At 44.1% G+C, this 17,871-nt stretch overlaps 2 protein-coding genes across 2 annotated transcripts in view; both read left to right on the forward strand.

Moving 5' to 3' along the window:
• The first annotated feature begins 2,101 nt into the window (after nt 1-2,101).
• Nucleotides 2,102-12,649, forward strand: C1H13orf42 (chromosome 1 C13orf42 homolog). The gene is made up of 3 exons (XM_053283972.1): nt 2,102-3,014; nt 9,443-9,590; nt 12,176-12,649. The coding sequence occupies exons 1-3, from the start codon at nt 2,598-2,600 to the stop codon at nt 12,418-12,420; spliced, it is 810 nt and encodes a 269-aa protein (XP_053139947.1). The 5' UTR covers nt 2,102-2,597; the 3' UTR covers nt 12,421-12,649.
• An 879-nt stretch (nt 12,650-13,528) lies between these two features.
• The window catches only part of LOC128336325 (guanylate cyclase soluble subunit beta-2-like), a 34,934-nt gene continuing 30,591 nt past the window's right edge, over nt 13,529-17,871 (forward strand). The window contains exon 1 of the mRNA XM_053275769.1: nt 13,529-13,555. Within this exon, the coding sequence (XP_053131744.1) occupies nt 13,529-13,555 (27 nt within the window). The remainder of the gene's footprint in view (nt 13,556-17,871) is intronic.

Below are 17,871 nucleotides of genomic sequence, written 5' to 3' on the forward strand. Positions count from 1 at the left end.
AAGATAAGCCCTTAGGGGATGGGGCTGCACTGGGAAGAGCACCAGCATGCTTCCATGCAGAAGGTTCCAAGTTCCCCCCCTGGCATCTCCAAGATAGAGCTGAGAGACACTCCTATCTGCAACCTTGGAGAAGCTGCTGCCGGTCTGTGTAGACAATACTGACCTAGATGGACTAATGGTCTGGCTCAGAACATGACAGTTTCCTATGATCCTATGACTAATGAAGCACCAGTGCAATGGGAGAAGCACCAGTATAGCAGCAGTACTTCTGAAGAGTTCCAGACTAATGCTGCACTGGTGCTAGTGTGTGTGTGTGTGTGCGTGCATTTCCACAGCTTCTTCCCTGGAAGCCCTCAGTGTCACCACAAAATATGTCCTTGAGGAATGTATCACCCTTTTCAGGAGGGACAGATAACTTTTGGGAGAAGGTGAGGCCATTGACATTTCCCCCCCAGTACTAAGCCAACAGCGTAGCTGAGTTAGTTGAACTTTTCAGAAGTGCCAGTGCTTCTTCTATTGCACTGGTGCTTTGTTAGGCTGTCAGCCACCGCCACTTCCCTCATCTCATCTTTCCCTTTCCTTCCCTCAGCTTCCAAAGCATTGGGAGTGAGGTAGTCCAGACCTTAACCCCAATCCACCCTGGATTCCATGTTGACTTCTAGTTTGTCAACTGCATACCTCACAGCACTGCTTTTGCAGAAATGGGCAAAACTGGCCATGACAGAAACTGACCTTGAGTTATCTTCACTGACAATTGTAGCACAAAGCCTAAAGCGGATTCTGACATGCCTGCCTCCTATGGAGGACTCACAATGGTTTTATGTTGTGGTGGTTTCCCCCCAATAGTGTTTGATCTTTTTTCTTCTAGCATGCCAGGTTGGGGTAAATGTTACAGCAAAGTGAGTGGAAAGAATAAACACTCCTGTTATTGTAGCAGAGAAAAACCCAGGGAGGTTTGTGCTTTCCAAGCATCTCCCAGAGTTTTGTAGACATAGCTCAGCATTTTTTGTGAACAGCTGAATTATCAGCTATACTGATGTGTGTGTGCATGTGTGTGAGAGGTTGGGGAATCAAGTTACTCCAGCCACATGCAGAAACCTGAATGTAACACCTGAATTTAACGGACCAGTATTTGTAGGTGTATATGGAGCAGGATACTAATCAGGATAGCATGGAGCAGGATGCTAAGAGCGTAAGGATCTCTGGATAAAATGTGCTCTGTGACTACCGTATTAGGCTAGTTCACATTATTGTTAACTGGACGGGACGGGCCTCCTGTCCAGCTTTGAGAACTGTATGCACTCCCAGTTTTCAACTGTGTGCTTCCTCCTAGGAAGGAGGAGGGGGAAGTGATAGTCTGTGAGCCTTGAGCTGGGTAGGTCAGAGCCATCTATCCAGTTCCTGTACCCAGCATTTTAATGAGGTAGGAGGAAAAGTCACCCTGTTCAGCTCAAGGCTTACTGACTGTCACTCTCCCCCCGCCCCCCAGGTTTTTATGAGTCGAAAACTGGGAGTGCTCACAGTTGGGCTGTCCAACCCAATTAAAAATTGTGTGAACTAGCCTAGTATTTTATTCCCTAAGGATTGATTTGCTTGCCCATGATCATTGACCTTTACTAATTAAAATCAGATAAAGATTTGGACCATTCCAACCGTGCCCACTTCATGCTTCCCAAAGGCATCCTAAGCCCATGTACACGCCCACTATCACAGGCCCTTGGTTCATTTGTGCCCAACCTACAGCAGAAAGACTGCTAACCGAAGATCAGAACAAAAGGTACATTGGGGTTATCGTCTGTATACATGCTTTGAGACAAATTAGCAGAGCTGGCAGAATCTCTTTGTATTAGCATTAACAATGTGTTAAACTGAATTTGTTTATAAACACAACGTTTAAACCATCTCGGTTTATTAGGCCAGTGTTCTGGAAGACCACTTTATTTGGTGGCCAGTCTCCCATGTGCAGGCTTTTGTACTGAGTGTAATGGATCTGGATATCCTAGTCCACTTTATTCTTAACAATGATGTGTTATCAGATAGCTGCAACCATCCCTCTGTTGCCATAGCACAGAAAACAAAATCCCATCAAACGGCAGTTGAACTGCTGCCTGGTTCTGCAATGTGCTTGTCTAGTATAGAAGAAGTCACAGACATACAGCGGATCCTAGTTTGTTGGCATCTTTCAGTGTAGTCTTAGGGAATACTCAGCTATACTAACCCTCGGCCTATACTACCTTTAATGAATATTTTTAAAAACTTTACTCATTGTCGATAAAGATCGTTCAGTACCATGGACAGCCCTGCTTCAATGTACTGAAGAAAACAATAACAAAGAAGACAATAAGCTCTGCAACTATAAAGTAAACGAAAAGGCTGTCAAGCGGAGGAAAGAGATGACTGAGGAAACTGGTATTATTTCATCACTGACAACGGTTTGAAATAACAGACTTAGTGGAAAGCTGAATCAGCAACAAACTGGACTCTAATTACAAAACTCACGTGGTAAAGCTTGACTTTTCACTATCGGCAAGTACTATGGAATGAAATGAAGCCCAGAATGGATGGCTAGATGGGCAAGTTGAAAAAGGAGCTGCATTATGTTCAGAAAGTTACACTCAATATTTCGCCCCAACTCTCGCAGGAGGAGTCTGTCTGATGGGATCCCTACTTATGATGGCTCTGCTGTCCGGTTGATTCGTAGCACCTCTATGTACGTTCTCGGAGGTGAGGATAATTCATTCAGTGAGCCCCTTAAAAAAAGCAAAAGTACTACCAGCATAGACTCAGTTGCTTGCCTTCAACAGAAGGAAGAAGAAAGGGCGTGGATGTATTCCAAGACCCAAGACTGTCTGCAGTACTTGCAAGATCTGTTAGCCTTGAGGAAAAAATACTTTGAAAGCATCAAAGACTTGAAGACCAGTGACCACACATCAGAAATTTCCACTACGTCTACAAAATCTTCCAAGACAAAAAAAAAGCCACCAGCCCCACCTCCTCCTGTGCAATCTTTCAAGGTAAGTAAAGGAACATGGCATCATGTTAGCAAAGGCACTTTATTTAGAGAGGATTAATGTTCCATGTTTACGATGGAGAGAGATCTGCAGAAGTTTGCAGATATATGTTGTTTGTAATACCTTCCCTGTGCAGGGGCATAGCAAGGTTGGAGTGGGCCCAGAGACAAGATTTTAAAATGCCCCCCCCCCCAAAAAAAACATGCTGTCCTGGTCGCTCCAGGTCTTAACACTCACATCAATTTTGGAGGATGAATACAACTGAAGGAAGCCTGGGCGGGTGCGAGGCTGGGGGAGTCAGTCATGTGACTTGCCTCTGGGGGGGCCCCCAAGGCAGTGGGCCCCCAGACAACTGTCTCCCCTTGCCCTATTAAAGTTACGCCCCTGTCCCTGTGTCCATTCCCTGTTCCAGCCAGTGTGCCATTTCCCAGGTAGTGTGCTGGTGTGCTGCGGCTGACTTGCTGAGTTCTTTCAAAAAGTGGGGAGTTTAAACTCCCTGCTTTTGAAGCTGACTTGCCCCATAGTGCACCGGGAAAGGGTGGGGCAACAGGCCGCCCCTGAAAATGTCCCGCCAGGGGCTGCGGTGGCCACACCGCTGGCCTGAGCAGGTGAGCCATGCAAGTTGTTTCCCATGCTTGCACAGTGTGACCCACGAGCACATCACTGTGCAGGCATGGGGAAGTGACCTGGATGGCTCACCGGCTCCAGGCCCAGCCAGTCCCAGCCCGGGCACACTGCTTTAGCTGCCATGAAGACAGGCAGCCACAGGCCCCCAGCCACACATGAGAGAAGATCGGTGGGCAGCTAAAGCAGGCGAGCCATGCAAGTTGCTTCCAGTGCCTGCACAGTGCAACTTGCAAGCACATCACTGAGCAGGCATGGGAAGGCGACTCAGATGGCTCACCGGCTCCAGGCCTGGGTGGGAGCAGCCTGGGCCCACTACTTTTAGCTGCTGTGGAGGCAGGCAGCTGTGGGCTGGCTGCAAGCAGTCCTGCTCGGCTCTCGGCCCCGCCCCACCAGCCACACATGAGAGGAGATTGGTGGGCAGGTGGGCCATGAGTGGGCCACGGGCTGGCCACAGCTGCCCTCAGTGTCATGCACTCACCTGCCTTGCATGGGCCAGGGGCATGGCAACCATGGCGGGACATTTTGGATTCTGCTAATTTAAGTGGCAGGACTGTCCATGCCAAATGTGGTATGTGCAGGTCAGTCGGAAGTATCTTATTCATAATTTCTTTTTAGAACACCAAAGAACACCACTCCACCCCATTTCCAGCTTTACCTGAGCATGCTTTAGTGTAAAAAACAGTGCATTGCAGCTTATCTTGTGGCAGCCGATGGGGGGGTGGGGCGGAAGGCCTTTAGGTTCGGGATCAAAATTACCTAGGTGTACCTCTGCTTATGTGCTAGGAGTAACATGTCCTCCCTGGTGCATTATTGGGTAAATCAGCACATGGGAAGGCACATGGGGCTATGAGGGCACATGGGGCTATGAATAAGGAAATAGAAATAGAAATTATACACACACACGTGTGTGTGTGTGTGTGTGTGTGTGTGTGTGTGTGTGTGTGTAGAGAGAGAGAGAAGGAAGGAAGCTAAAATAAAAATTGTGCAACACCTTTGCCACATACTCAAAAAGCTATGTGTGTTGGGGGACAGTCTGTCTTTCTGTCTATCTATCTATAACATAAGTGTGCCTTCGGATGAAAAAAAGTTGGGAAATACTGCCCTATTCAGTCGTTCTGTCACACCCATTCACACTACCCATACACACAACCCTCAAGTACCAGCAGCGACCCCATTCACTTATCTCTCTCTCTGACTCTCTCTCTGACTCTAACAGCTAACTATTGTTGTGATAGTTTTGTCTTTTCCCTTTTCTGCACCCCTTCCCACCAATCTGTTCCTAGGTCCAGTAGTCTGACCTGTTTTTTAAAACATCAGAACAACTGAAATATTAAAAGTTATTCAGCAGGTGGGACAATGTGTACAGGACTCTAATTTCAATACATTGAAACCACACTTCTTATAGCCAATAGCTGAGGAGATTTAAAAAACAGCAGTCTGTGTTTAATTGAGGGTTGTTGTTTTGTTGTTTAAAAAATAAAACTGACACATTACAAACTGACAAACCATTATTGTTATTTTTTCTATATCTATATGTTCTGTACTGTAATTCTATGAGGTCATTCACACAATCAAAAAGTGTGTTCTACCCAGGTTTGGGAGCTGTGTGTGCTCCCAATTTTTGGTTGTGTGGAAGCAAGGTAGGAGGAAAACCTGGCTAGAAGTGATTGTGTGGAAGCAAGGTAAACCTTGCTTCCACACAATCAGTTCTAGCCAGGTTTTCCTCCTACCTTGCTTCCACACAACCAAAAACTGGGAGCACACACAGCTCCCAAACCTGGGTAGAACACACTTTTTGATTGTGTGAATGACCTCTATATGTCATTCACATTTTAATGACCATATTAACTGCTTTAGCAGATTATCCAAAGCTGGCTTTCACTTCACAAATAGGTATATTATTAGGTGTGTTGAGCAGCTTTATCCTTGAATTGCAGCAGTGCCAATAAAGATTTGAATGCTACAGCTACAGCAACATGTAGCCACTGAAACCCATGGCGTGTTCTCATCTGTGATTTAAAAAATATATGGAGACACATTAAACGTTCCTGTGATCCTATGGAAGAAAATGTGAATGTGCCTGATAAACATAAACACACACACACACACACGAGATATGCAAAAAATTCAACTGAATCGATTCCACTCACATCTGCGTTCAAATCAATTCAGATTCACCTGAACTCTAATCGAATGCTCAAATTCAATATGAATTTGATTCGAATTCACCAGAATTCAGATCAATTTGAACAAATCCCATTCTGTGCAAGCACATTCAAGTTGAATCAATTTGAATTTGAATTGATTAAATTTGAATCAATTTGAATTAGAATTGATTTGGTCGCATTTTTTGCACATCCCTAACACACACAGACTCCCTTGTATGGCACAGCTTGATAGGGAAAGGTAAAAAGAGGGCGAGAGTGGTGCACCAATAGAATGGCTTTCTGTGCCAGTGTTGGGACCCAGGGCTAGCAGGAAAAAAAATGGTGCCTTTCCACTGGGTCTTTGCTAGATGTTATTTAGATAACATCCGGATAGCCAATAAATTTTAGTTTATTTTTAAACTTTACAGGCACACTTTGTGCCAAATATGCATTCTAGCTGCATGCTATTATTCACCTGAGCCCATTAGGTAGCCATTCTTACTATTCCCAGTGTATAGAAAGGAAACCTGGCAACTAGTGGCTTCAGTAAGTTCATGGCCAGACTGGAATTTTAGGCCCCATTGGGACTACATTTAGGCTCTGAAGCTATCTATGGGACCATGCTTGCTCTCTAATCTCCATGTGCCCATAAAAAGAACTATTTTCACTCTAAGTGATGTGTCCAAGCCAACACAGGCAGAGTGTGTTGCACAAATGCAAGAAACTCGCAGGATTCTGAGCTTCCCATCTTATCCCTTACTGCATTTAGCTCTGTGAGCCACAAATACTTTAGCTATTAACAACCCTTCAGCTCAGTCTATGCATGCCTCCTTTGAAATAAGTCTCATTGTATTGTGAGTTTTACTCCCAGGGAAAGTACACAGGATAGCAACGAATTCAGCCTCAAAAGAAAAAATTTTGTTTTGATCCATCTTTTGTTTTTTCAACACGGATTCATATACCTTTTCTAGATACTCATTAGTGTAACTATGCTGGTGCTGCTAGATTCATTACTGCACCTAGCCCCTAAAGCTGATCTACACATGCAAACAAACTCACATTGTACAGTCCTCCGCAGGGATTGTACAACTTCAGAACACAGGAAGAGGACTGCATTTTCAAATGCTGCACCCATATCAGAAACTCCCTGCATCAGAAAACTTTGCTTCAGGGAGAAATTATTTCCCTGCTTTTCTATGCATAGGACATTTTTAATATGAATCATTCACACACAATGCAATCCATCCCCACTGCCTTGTGGAGCAGTACAATCTCAGAAGGATTGACCCACATTATTTTTCTGATTGTTTAGACTGATAGCATTTTTTGCTTAATGATTAAGCATTTAGCATTTTTTGCTTAATAATTAAGCATGTTTATATTCTCAATGAATAATGTAAACAATTGTTTCCTCTCTTCTTTCTGAACTTAAGCTATTAACAATCAAAATAGCTTCCTACATATATTCAGCAGAAGATGCCCTTCCCAGCATGGAAATGCAGTGATGGGAAGTTTCACCTATGGAATTTCTGCCTGTAAGATAGCCCGGCTTGTGCAGAATTCTTGCAGAAAAAGAGGTGGCCCATCAAGAGATGGCCCACCATCAACACATCTCCGGAGAGTTGGAAACTTGAGGATATAAGGGAATCCTAGACACAAGATCTCCAAGGCATTGGCTTTCTGTGCCACAGCACAACTTCGTTGCAAACAAATTCAGCACCCTGGGGCCTACTGAGAAGTTCTTTAATCTGTTTGTAAATGTATAGTTTGAGGGTTTGGGGGCCATTCTTCCTGCTTGATACAAGTGAGGGTCCAAACCTATTTGCAAGATCAACAACCTTCAGCAGCCGACATCCTGAGAAACATGGTGTCCATGCAGTGAAAAGATGCTAGCAGCCGCACTTCAGAAGCACGGGTATTGGTGCTCAATGCTCAGAAAACCTCTACCAACCTTCACAGTGCTGTACCTGCACATGCTTCATGGAGAGTACAGACTGGATTGTCCCTTAATTTGCTTGTTTGCTTTTGAATGTCTAGCCTGCCCCTCGAGCCTAATCAGGTCCTCAGAGCAGCTTAACAACAATAGTACTGTAATAAAATACGAAACCCACATACACATTAGGCTTCTTCACACAACTGTGAACTAGGCAGAACAAGTTTCCTATCTAGTTTTGGGACCTGTGTGCGCTCCTGATTTTCAGACGTGTGCAGTGGCGGATTTAAGGAGAGGCAAAGTAGGCACTTGCCTACGGCGGCAAAATTTGAAGAGCAGCAAATTTTGCCACTCCTCAAATTTTGATGCCCTTCTTTGGGGGTGGGGGGAAAGTCTCCCCTTTTCTTCTTCTAAAAACGGCTACTGCGTGGTGGGATGGAGGCAGCGAAGGCCACACAGTGGTGGCTGCAGGGAGGAGGTGCAAGGGGAAAGTTTCCCCTTCTACTTTAAAACACCACTGCACAGAGGGATGAGGCTGCAGCAGGGAAAGTGGCGATGGGGCGAGAGGAAAGTCCCCCCTTTTACCTTTAAAGCAGTGCCACTGCACGGAGGGGCAGCGCGGGAGAGCTCCTCCCAGCTCCACCCTCCCTCTCACAACACGCCCCCATCTGCAGTCCGTTATGGGCCTTGCTCCACATGTGTGAAGAAAGGTCCAAAACAGGCTGCAGACGGGGTCATGCAGCCATTTGGGAGCGGGGAGGGGAACTGGGAGGAGCTCTCCCTCTCCGCTCTGCTGCGCAGCACCATTGCTTTAAAGGTGAAAGGGGGAACTTTCCCCTCACCCCATCGCGACCCTCCCTGCTGCAGCTGCTGCAGCCCCATCCTGCCACATAGTGGCATTTTAAAGTAAAAGTCCCTCGCCACTCTCCCTGCAACCACTGCCATGTGGCCTTTGCTGCCCCATCCTGCTGCGCAGTGGCAGTTTTTAGAAGGAAAAAAGGGGGGGGGACTTTCCCCTTGCCACCCTTACCTTCACAGTGGTGGTGGTGGTGGTGGGGAAACAAATCCTTGGCTGCCTACAGGCGGCAAAAGGCTTAATTTGCCCCTGGTCGTGTGTGAGTGAAAAACGAGGTCAGATATGGGGAGGTTGATCAGCTGCTAAGCCCAAGCTTGGTAGGACGAGCACTCCCGACCCAGATTCTGTCCCTTGCTCCCGAACAAGATGGGAGGAAAAACTGTCCTACTTCAGTGGGGGACTTAGCAGACAACATGCTCCCCCTTCTAGCTTGTTTTTCACTCACAACCAAAGAGCAGGAGCTGGCACAGCTCCTAAAACTGGGTTGGATGCTTGTCCTACCCAGTGCACAGTCTTGCAAATAAGCCTATTATCTAAAAAGCAAGCAAAGAAACAGTTTTAAAATGCAGCCTCAACATCAATGAGTAACAAAGGATTTTAAGAATATGCAGCACAAGCCTATGCATAGTTTCGCCAAAGTAAATTGCACCGAATGGGGCTTATTGCTGAGTTTATGTAGGATTGCAACCTTTCCCCATGTTCAGAGATTGTAATGTCTAACAACATTGGTAAGGTAGCATTCAACATCCTGGTACTTCAAGGTGTGGATGGAGACCCAAACTTTGTATCCCTGAATGTTGGATTGCTCTTTATAACCCAACAGCTTTTTATTCTAAACAAACTGTTGCTTTATTATTCTGTTCAACAGGTCTCGGCAGAGAGAAAAGTCTCACCACTCAATTCAGATGTAACCGAGGCAATCGCTTATTTTGACTCAATTATTGCAGAGCTGGATGCTGAAAGGCATCGGAAAATTATTGTGAGGGATCATCCACATGTGGATGTAGATTTTGATGGTAGGTATGTATATGACATCTCCCAGGGGGGTGTTGAACATGCAGTGCTCATATATAAATGCTATCTCTGTTCATCACTGTATCTACATTAAAATAAAACAAAATAATGATCTGTCCATGGTCTAACTTTAAAGGTAAACCCCAACATATAAGAAATTGTGACCAGAAAGAGACTTTCTTCTCATTAATGTCAAGAGTCATTTTGAATAATGTCTTATACACTTCAGTGTAATGTACTGCTGCCTTAAAAGGGATTAACTGAATTTCAGAGATTATTGAAAACGGATGGAAGGAAATACAGAAAAGTATCATAATGTAATTATTTCAGAGAAGGAATGTCAGTATTTCAAACACTGTACATTTCTGATCACTGTGGGTCAAAGAACTATTAATAAGATTTAAAAGTATAAAGAAGCATTCACTGGGTTTGAAGTGGGGATATTTTATTGTTGTTGTTGTTGTTGTTTACACAGTCAGACAGGTGTTATTGACTGGTTTGTTTTATCCAGACATCGAGTCCTTCCCAAGGACCTGGGATGGCTGAATTTTATTATCAATGTTGTTGCTGTTGTTATAGATGTCGTCGCAGAATATAGGCTGTTCCCAGTAAAGTTGTTTTTGTAATTGGCTGGTGGTGATTTCTGTGGCCCCTATGGTGTTGAGGTGCTCTTCGTTTTGGAATTGCACTTAGGGTGTCTAGTCTCTAGTCCAGTCTATTATTCCTCCACTGTATCTGATAACAGGTATAGCCCAGGTGTTTATGGCTTGTATGGTGTTCCCACCATTGAGTTTGGACTTGAGGATTTTTCGAAATCTCCTGATATATTCACTTCCAATTTTTCTTTTAACTTCAGTGTGTGCAATGTTATCAGCCTGGAGAATGCCCAAGTATTTGTAACGTTCTTTCTCTTCCAGGTTCTTGATTTTGCTTCCATTGAGCAGTTGTATTCCTTCTGTTTTTGTTATTTTCCCTCTATTATTATTTCTTGTTTACACAGTCAGACAGGTGTTATTGACTGGTTTGTTTTATCCAGACATTGAGTCCTTCCCAAGGACCTGGGATGGCTGAATTTTATCATCAATACTGTTGGTTACTATAGATATCGTTGCAGAATATAGGCTGTTCCCAGTAAAGTTGCTTTTTGTAATTGGCTGATGGTGATTTCTGTGGCCCCTATGGTGTTGAGGTGCTCTTCAGGTTGTTTTGGAATTGCACCTAGGGTGCCAGTTACCACTGGGATTATTTTGGTCTTTTTCTGCCACAGCCTTTCAATTTCAATTTGTACATCTTTGTATTTTGTGATTTTTCTATTTCTTTTTCTTCTATTTTGCTTTCCCCTGGTATTGCTATGTCGATTATTTGAACTTGTTTTTCTTTCTTCTTGACGACAGTTATATCTGGTGTATTGTGTGGCAGATGTTTGTCTGTTTGTAGTCGGAAGTCCCATAATATTTTTGCATCTTCATTTTCTACAATTTTTTCAATTTTATGGTCCCACCTATTTTGGGCTACAGGTAGCTTGTATTTTTTGCAGATGTTCCAGTGTATCATCCCTGCTACCTTGTCATGCCTTTGTTTGTAGTCAGTCTGTGTAATCTTTTTACAACAGCTGATTAGGTTGTCCACTGTTTCATCTGCTTCTTTACAAAGGCGGCACTTACTGTTTGTTGTTGACTTTTCTATTTTTGCTCTTATTGCATTTGTTCTTAGTGCCTGTTCCTGCGCAGCCAGTATTAAACCCTTTGTTTCTTTCTTCAAGTTGCCATTCTTAAGCCATTGCCAGGTCTTGCTGATGTCTGATTTTCCACTTATATTGTGCAAATATTGACCATGCAGTGGCTTATTTTTCCATTTTTCTGCTCGGTTCTTGACTTGTTCTTTCTTGTAGGCCTGCTTTGTTTCATTGGTGTTGAATAGTTTCTCATTATTGACCATTTGAAGTGCATCTTCTTCACTGTCCCTTATATATTCTTCAAGGACTCTTTTCTCCTCCTCTACTGTTTCATGGACTTGCAGCATTCCTCTTCCACCTGAGCTGTGAGGGAGGTAGAGCCTATCTACATCACTGTGGGGGTGCAGAGCATGATTGATGGTCATGATTTTCCTGGTCTTACGATCAAGAGTCTCTAGCTCTGCCTGGGTCCAGTCTATTATTCCTGCAGTGTATCTGATAACAGGTATAGCCCAGGTGTTTATCGCTTGTATGGTGTTCCCGCCATTGAGTTTGGACTTGAGGATTTTTCTAACTCTCCTGATGAATTCACCTCCAATTTTTCTTTTAACTTCAGCATGTGCAATGTTATCAGCCTGGAGAATGCCCAAGTATTTGTAAGGTTCTTTCTCTTCCAGGTTCTTGATGTTGCTTCCATTGGGCAGTTCTATTCCTTCTGTTTTTGTTATTTTTCCTCTATTATTAATTATCATCATCATCATCATCATCTATTTACCATTGGGCCTATTGACCACATGGGCAAAGCCAGCCTGGTGATTGAATGATGTGAACACACCCCTAAAATACTTTCATTCAAGTGTATTAACATTGTTATGAAGATGTAACCATTCTAAATCTGCTTCTCTATTTCAGTTATTACGAGCTCAAAAGAACACAGCTTACATTCCAATTGGATTCTTCGTGCCCCTCGGAGACATTCCCAAGATGCTGTCCAAGGAGCAAAGACAGCAAGCCAATCAGAAAGAAGCAGCCAAGGAAGAACAGTCACCTCCAGAAAGAAATTGCAACGATATCCAATCTATCTACCTAAAGCTGTGGAAGGAGCATTCAATACTTTGAAATTTAAACCAAAAATGTGCCTAAAAGAACAGCTCTAGTATGCAAATATTTAAGGGTCTTCTGTACAACCAGGGTCTTTTTGTGCAATACATCTGCAGTAGTTATTGGTTTGAATTGATAAGTACAGCTTACAGTTTTGCGCTTGAAATTTCACTTCAGTATGGGGATATGATAACATTTTCCAAGCACAATGTTTTGTAGGTTGTGAAACCTGACACTTCTCCCAATTGAATGTTTATTTAAATAAAAAATGTGGCAGCACAAGTATCATGGGCATCTGCTGGACTTTACCTGATGTATTGCTTGTGATGGGTGATACATCTCTTCCCCCATGCTCATGCCATTTTGTGGACTTTATTTATACAAGATTTTTTTAAAAAATTCTTCTTTGATAGCCATGCACCACCCCACTGAGAACCTTAGTGCAGACATACTCATCCAGGATTTTTTTCTTAAGTGGCAAAGAACAGCAAGATTATCCACTTCTCTCAGTTTCCTCACAACTGTGTGGGCCTTCAGTATAAAGCCTTTTATGACCCACTTTTCCTTTTGAGAGCTGTATGCTCCTCGTCTCCTCTGCTGGAACACCGATAAATATGTGTTTAAAAGTGGAGGGACAACCAGCAAAATGTCTCTCCACACCATCTACCATGTGTGGATGGGGCCAAGATTCCAAGAACAGTGACATTTATTCTTTGAGCTTAGACTTGTGTTTTGTAGAGTAAGCTGCATGGCAAACTGTTTTTGACATCTCCTCCATTTCAATCTCCACTTGGGCATTGGCTGTTCAGTGTCAGAAATGAACACATTTTATTGGCTTAGTGCGAGCCTCTGCCACCGGCCTTAAGCGGTTATTTGGATCCCCGCCAGTATATTGGGTCATTGCCACTGGCTCAGGACTTGAAGCAGCTTAATGAAATGAATCAGCTGAGGTGGGACATACTTTGATTGTTTGGATAGGCCCAAAGACTCCTTCACTTCAAAAAGCTGAAGAGATGAAAGAATTATGAATGGATTTGAAGAAACCGTCAGCAAGGAGCTCTTACTCTCACTCTTTGAATCAGCTAGAATGAGAAGAAGCCCAGTGAAATGAACACAAAGGAAGCTTTCAGGAAGGAAAGGATTCTTTTAAAAACAAAACACAGCATGGGTCTGCCTCGGGATGTTGTGGAGGTAAATCACAATGTCAACTGGCAAGTTGCCAGAACCCAGGCAACCCAGATGCTACTGGGATAGATTTTATGGGCAGCCAGGCAGGCATTCTCTTTGTGTGCCTTACAATGACACTGGGAAGGGAGTGTTATTTTAGTGCCTTGAACTGTAACAAGGGGCTTAGCAAGATGGACTTTGGCTGTAACCCATAGGCCACATTCACACAAAACACAGAACCGTGGATCCAATGGTCCCGCAGTTCCACACACACCCCGCTCTCCCATCTGAATTTGGAAGTAACAGAGAAGACCCTCTCTGCAGTCGGTGAGACTGCAGAGAGGAGGGGGAACAGGCTGTGTGGGCTTCCTTCTTGACTGAAGGACAGCCCCAATGGCCAATCACAGTCAGAGGGAGGGAGGAGCTTCCTCCCTCAACTCCGGATTTCAAAGAGTGAGACTGAAGTGCCACATAACGCTGGCACTGCAAAACCAGAGGTGCAGATGGTGAAACTGACTACAAACTGAAGGTACAAATCAGAGTCTGCGGAGGAAAACCATGGGTCCATTTTAACTGTGGTTGCATGCATTCTGACATACACAAATTTCAATCAGAGGTCCCTTCAACTCTGTTTTCATGCTATGTGCAAATGTTATGTGCGGAGTTCTTTGAATATTCTTAATGCTCGCATTTGAGTTTCAAATCTGGCTTTTGCTGTCTTTACATCAGAACCACAGCAGTACATATTAATCACCCAAAACATCACTTTCAGTAAGACAAACTAGACATTAAACAAATGTAGTTTATTCATATACTAAATGCCCAGCAAATGTTTTAGGTGGGAGAGGGCACACAGAACTCCAGCCATTTCCCTGCCAAACTTTTCAGCTCTTTCCTCTCCTTTAGCTCCCAAAAAAGGCCTAGACATATATCATTGGTTTTCTGTTGGGTGGCTAACCACACCCATTCCACTCGTGCTGCTAAAACCAGCAGCCATAGCAAGTAGGGATGTGCACGAATGGTCTTCGGCACTGGCGGGGGGAGTACTTTAAGGGCGGGGAAGGGTGTACTCACCCCCCACCGCGTTTCTCCCGCCGGCGCTCTGTAAATTTCAAGCCCCTTGGGGTGGCAGTGTTCCTCCCTGCCGCCCCGTTCCCCTCATCGGCCGGAAGTTGCGGGCGCGTGTGCCCATCGTGTGCGCGTGCACACTGCAGACAGGCGTGCGCATGCATGCACGACGGGCGCACACGCGCTCGCAACTTCTGGCCACTTCCAGCCGATGGGGGGAACGGGGCAGCAGGGAGGAACGCTGCCGCCCTGAGGGGCTTGAAATTTACAGAGCGCCGGCGGGGAAAATGCAGCGGGGGGGGGTGAGTACACCCTCCCCTACCCTTAAAGTACTACCCCCCCTGGTGCCGAAGTACTGAATACCATCCCAGCACCGAAACATTTCGGAGGCCTTTACAATGGCCTCCGAAACGTTTCGGGCACATAGCAAGGGTTAAAAAGACTCTGAGCAAATATTGTTACATTATTCCTTCCCCTTCTATTTTTTTGTGTCTTAAAAAAATAGATAGTAAGCCATTGGCAGGGACTTGTTTTTGTTTTAATTTGTGTAGCACCCCGTACAATATTAGCTGCTTAATAAATAATACAATAATAATATATTTCGTGTGCTTTTGTGAAACAAATTACAGTACAAATTACAGATGCAGCTTTTAAAAAATCAGCTACAAGCAAATAAATTGGTAGAAAAGGGAAAAGGAAGGAGAGGTAGAAAGGATGTCTATCATGTCCTGGTTTTGCTTGCAATGGAGTGGATGATCAGTTGGTGCAATGGTGGCAGTAAAAATGAGGGGAGAATCTTCTCCACTCCATGGGATAGCATCACTCTCATCTTAAGCATATTAAAAACAAACAAACACCCGTGAGATTTGTACCTCTGGAGGAAAGATGGTTACAGAGCCACCAGAATGAATGTATCTATTGTACACCATTTGTGGCTTACCTCATTGCAATCTGGTACCCCAACTCTTTAGACATATCCTCAAAGACATGCAACACAAATCATTTAAACCCTATTCAGACATTACAATGTACATGATTTTGTGTGAATGAGGGGATACACATATAAAGTGTATTACTGTACATGCATTGAACATAATGTGTGAATAGTTGTATATGTGTACAGTGTACACAGATTGTACGTGAATTGAATATAATATGTGAATAGGGGTTTACTCTTTAACACATTACCTTCTCTTTGTACACATATTCAGGGTGATAAAAGTTGTAACCAGCCTTGAACAGACTCCAGACATTCTGGGTGGCTTCTTTGCAGCCCCAGTCATCAGTATCTAGCTTTAATACAAACAATTTCCCACACCACCACTCCCTGAATGTCATATACACCTTGTCATGACATTCAAGGGAACCCTATGTAGTACACACAGGGCTTCCAGACAGTCAAAACAGGCTGCAAAGTTTCTTTTGGTATACTTAAATATGCATTTAATCATTTAATCAAACTGAATTGTTTCTATTAATTAGTGGATCACTCCCTGAATGATCAGAGCAGTACACATATTTGAAGCATATGAAGTATTCATATGAAGGAAAGGATTTTTTTTTTTTAAGAACTACTTGTTCTGAAACCCAAGATGCATCGTGTAGTTCACCAGTTTTAGTCCTCTTGTTTCTGGATTCCTCCACATTGACAAAGATTAAATTCTGGTAAATCTATTTTGTAAAATGCACTAAGTGATTTTATGGTGGTGATGATGAAGCCTCTAACCATGACTGGCTGAGATCCCTTAATGCCACAGAGGGAAGAAGGCAGCCAATGTCTGTGACTGTCATTGGCCGAGCTCTTCTGATCCCATAGAGGAAAGCGCCTAAGAAAGGAGGGCTAGAAGAAGCAGCAGATTAGTGTCATGGCCCCGACTGTAACTTGTGGCTTGCATACTGACAGAGCAGGAAAGGGGCCAAGTGAGGCAGGAAGGTCAGTGGCACGGACTGCTGAAGTACTGCATTAGGGTTCTGACCCTAGACCCAAGAGGTAGGGATCACTCAAGCCAAAAACCTGAGATACAAACCCCAAGTTACATGCCACCAAGGGACCAGCATCCTCACTCCATGGGCTTCATGCTCCAGAGAGCCCACTAACCAATGTCGACCATGACTGGTGAGAGACAGCAGAACAGTGATAGAGTACTAGTCAACAGGTGGAGGCCTCTTCCTTTAACATTTTTTGCTCCTCAGCAGATCCCAAGAAAGAGGGGTAATCAGACCCAGGGAGTGCATAAGGGCTCTGTTAATAGCAACAGTCCATATGCTCCCTATCCAGGGTGCTGAAGGATATTTCTCTGACCACCCTTATAGGGATGTGCAGAATGTTCTGAGCTTGGAACATTCAGACTCAAAACGGGTCATTTAAAGTGTTCCGAGCTCAAAACATAACACCCTTCAAATGAAGGGCTTGTTTTGAGCTAAGAACAGAATGACCCTGTTCTGAGTCGGAACGTGAGCACCATTCTGGTGGCCTGTTTTTCATACTGGCTTCCAATGGGCTTGAGATCTCCTTGCTTCTTGGTTGGCTTGTTATCATACAAGTTCAAGTTGATTTGTATGATAACAAGCCAACCAAGAAGTATGGAAATCACAAGCCAACCAGAAGCCAGTGCCAAAAACAGGAAGCAAAGGGAAAACAGCTTGTTGCAATGGTGCTAGGAACACTCAGGACACTCTAAATATTCCAAGCTCATTCCAGGAATTTAAATTCCACTTCAAGGTGGGAATAGAACGCAAACCCCATTCCGCGCACATCCCTATACCCTTGTTTTCCAATTCTGAAGTCTTGGCTTCTGAATACCCTTCAGTCCCTGTGCGTTGGTCTCCTGCTGCTGCTAGAACTGCTTCCTTCAAACACCTCCATGGACTTACCAGGACTTAGTACTAAGGAAACTAAGACCTCAGAAGGCAATAATGGAAACAAGGGAGCCTAGGAAAGCAGAAAGGAGGATGACCGGTCCTAGAGGAAGGTCAAAGCCAGAAAGAGTCTGAGAGGAAAATTGGGAGAGCAAATTGGCAGAGAGGAGAGGCTGACATGAGTAGACACTGCAGAGAACACTGAAATACACATATTGATTTTAAATATGTGAAATATTTAAATAGCTTTGGCTGCAAGTTTCTAGTGTCTTGTACAATTCTCCTCCATTACTTGGGAAGACTCCAGACTGCTTTATTCTGCCCTCTGCTATTGCTGAAATATCATAACAGGTCAGGATTTTACCACAAAGTACACTTGTATGCTCTAAGGTAGCAATTATTTCAGTCATACC

The sequence above is a fragment of the Hemicordylus capensis genome, chromosome 1, assembly GCF_027244095.1.
Source record: "Hemicordylus capensis ecotype Gifberg chromosome 1, rHemCap1.1.pri, whole genome shotgun sequence".
In the NCBI taxonomy this organism is placed as follows: domain Eukaryota; kingdom Metazoa; phylum Chordata; class Lepidosauria; order Squamata; family Cordylidae; genus Hemicordylus; species Hemicordylus capensis.

Bases quoted from the DNA above. Each gene is read 5' to 3' on its own strand.
- C1H13orf42 (XM_053283972.1), top strand. From the start codon at position 2,598: ATGTTCAGAAAGTTACACTCAATATTTCGCCCCAACTCTCGCAGGAGG. The intron at 3,015-9,442 runs GTAAGTAAAGGA...TCTGTTCAACAG, and splicing joins CTCCTGTGCAATCTTTCAAG to GTCTCGGCAGAGAGAAAAGT. The intron at 9,591-12,175 runs GTAGGTATGTAT...TCTCTATTTCAG, and splicing joins TGTGGATGTAGATTTTGATG to TTATTACGAGCTCAAAAGAA.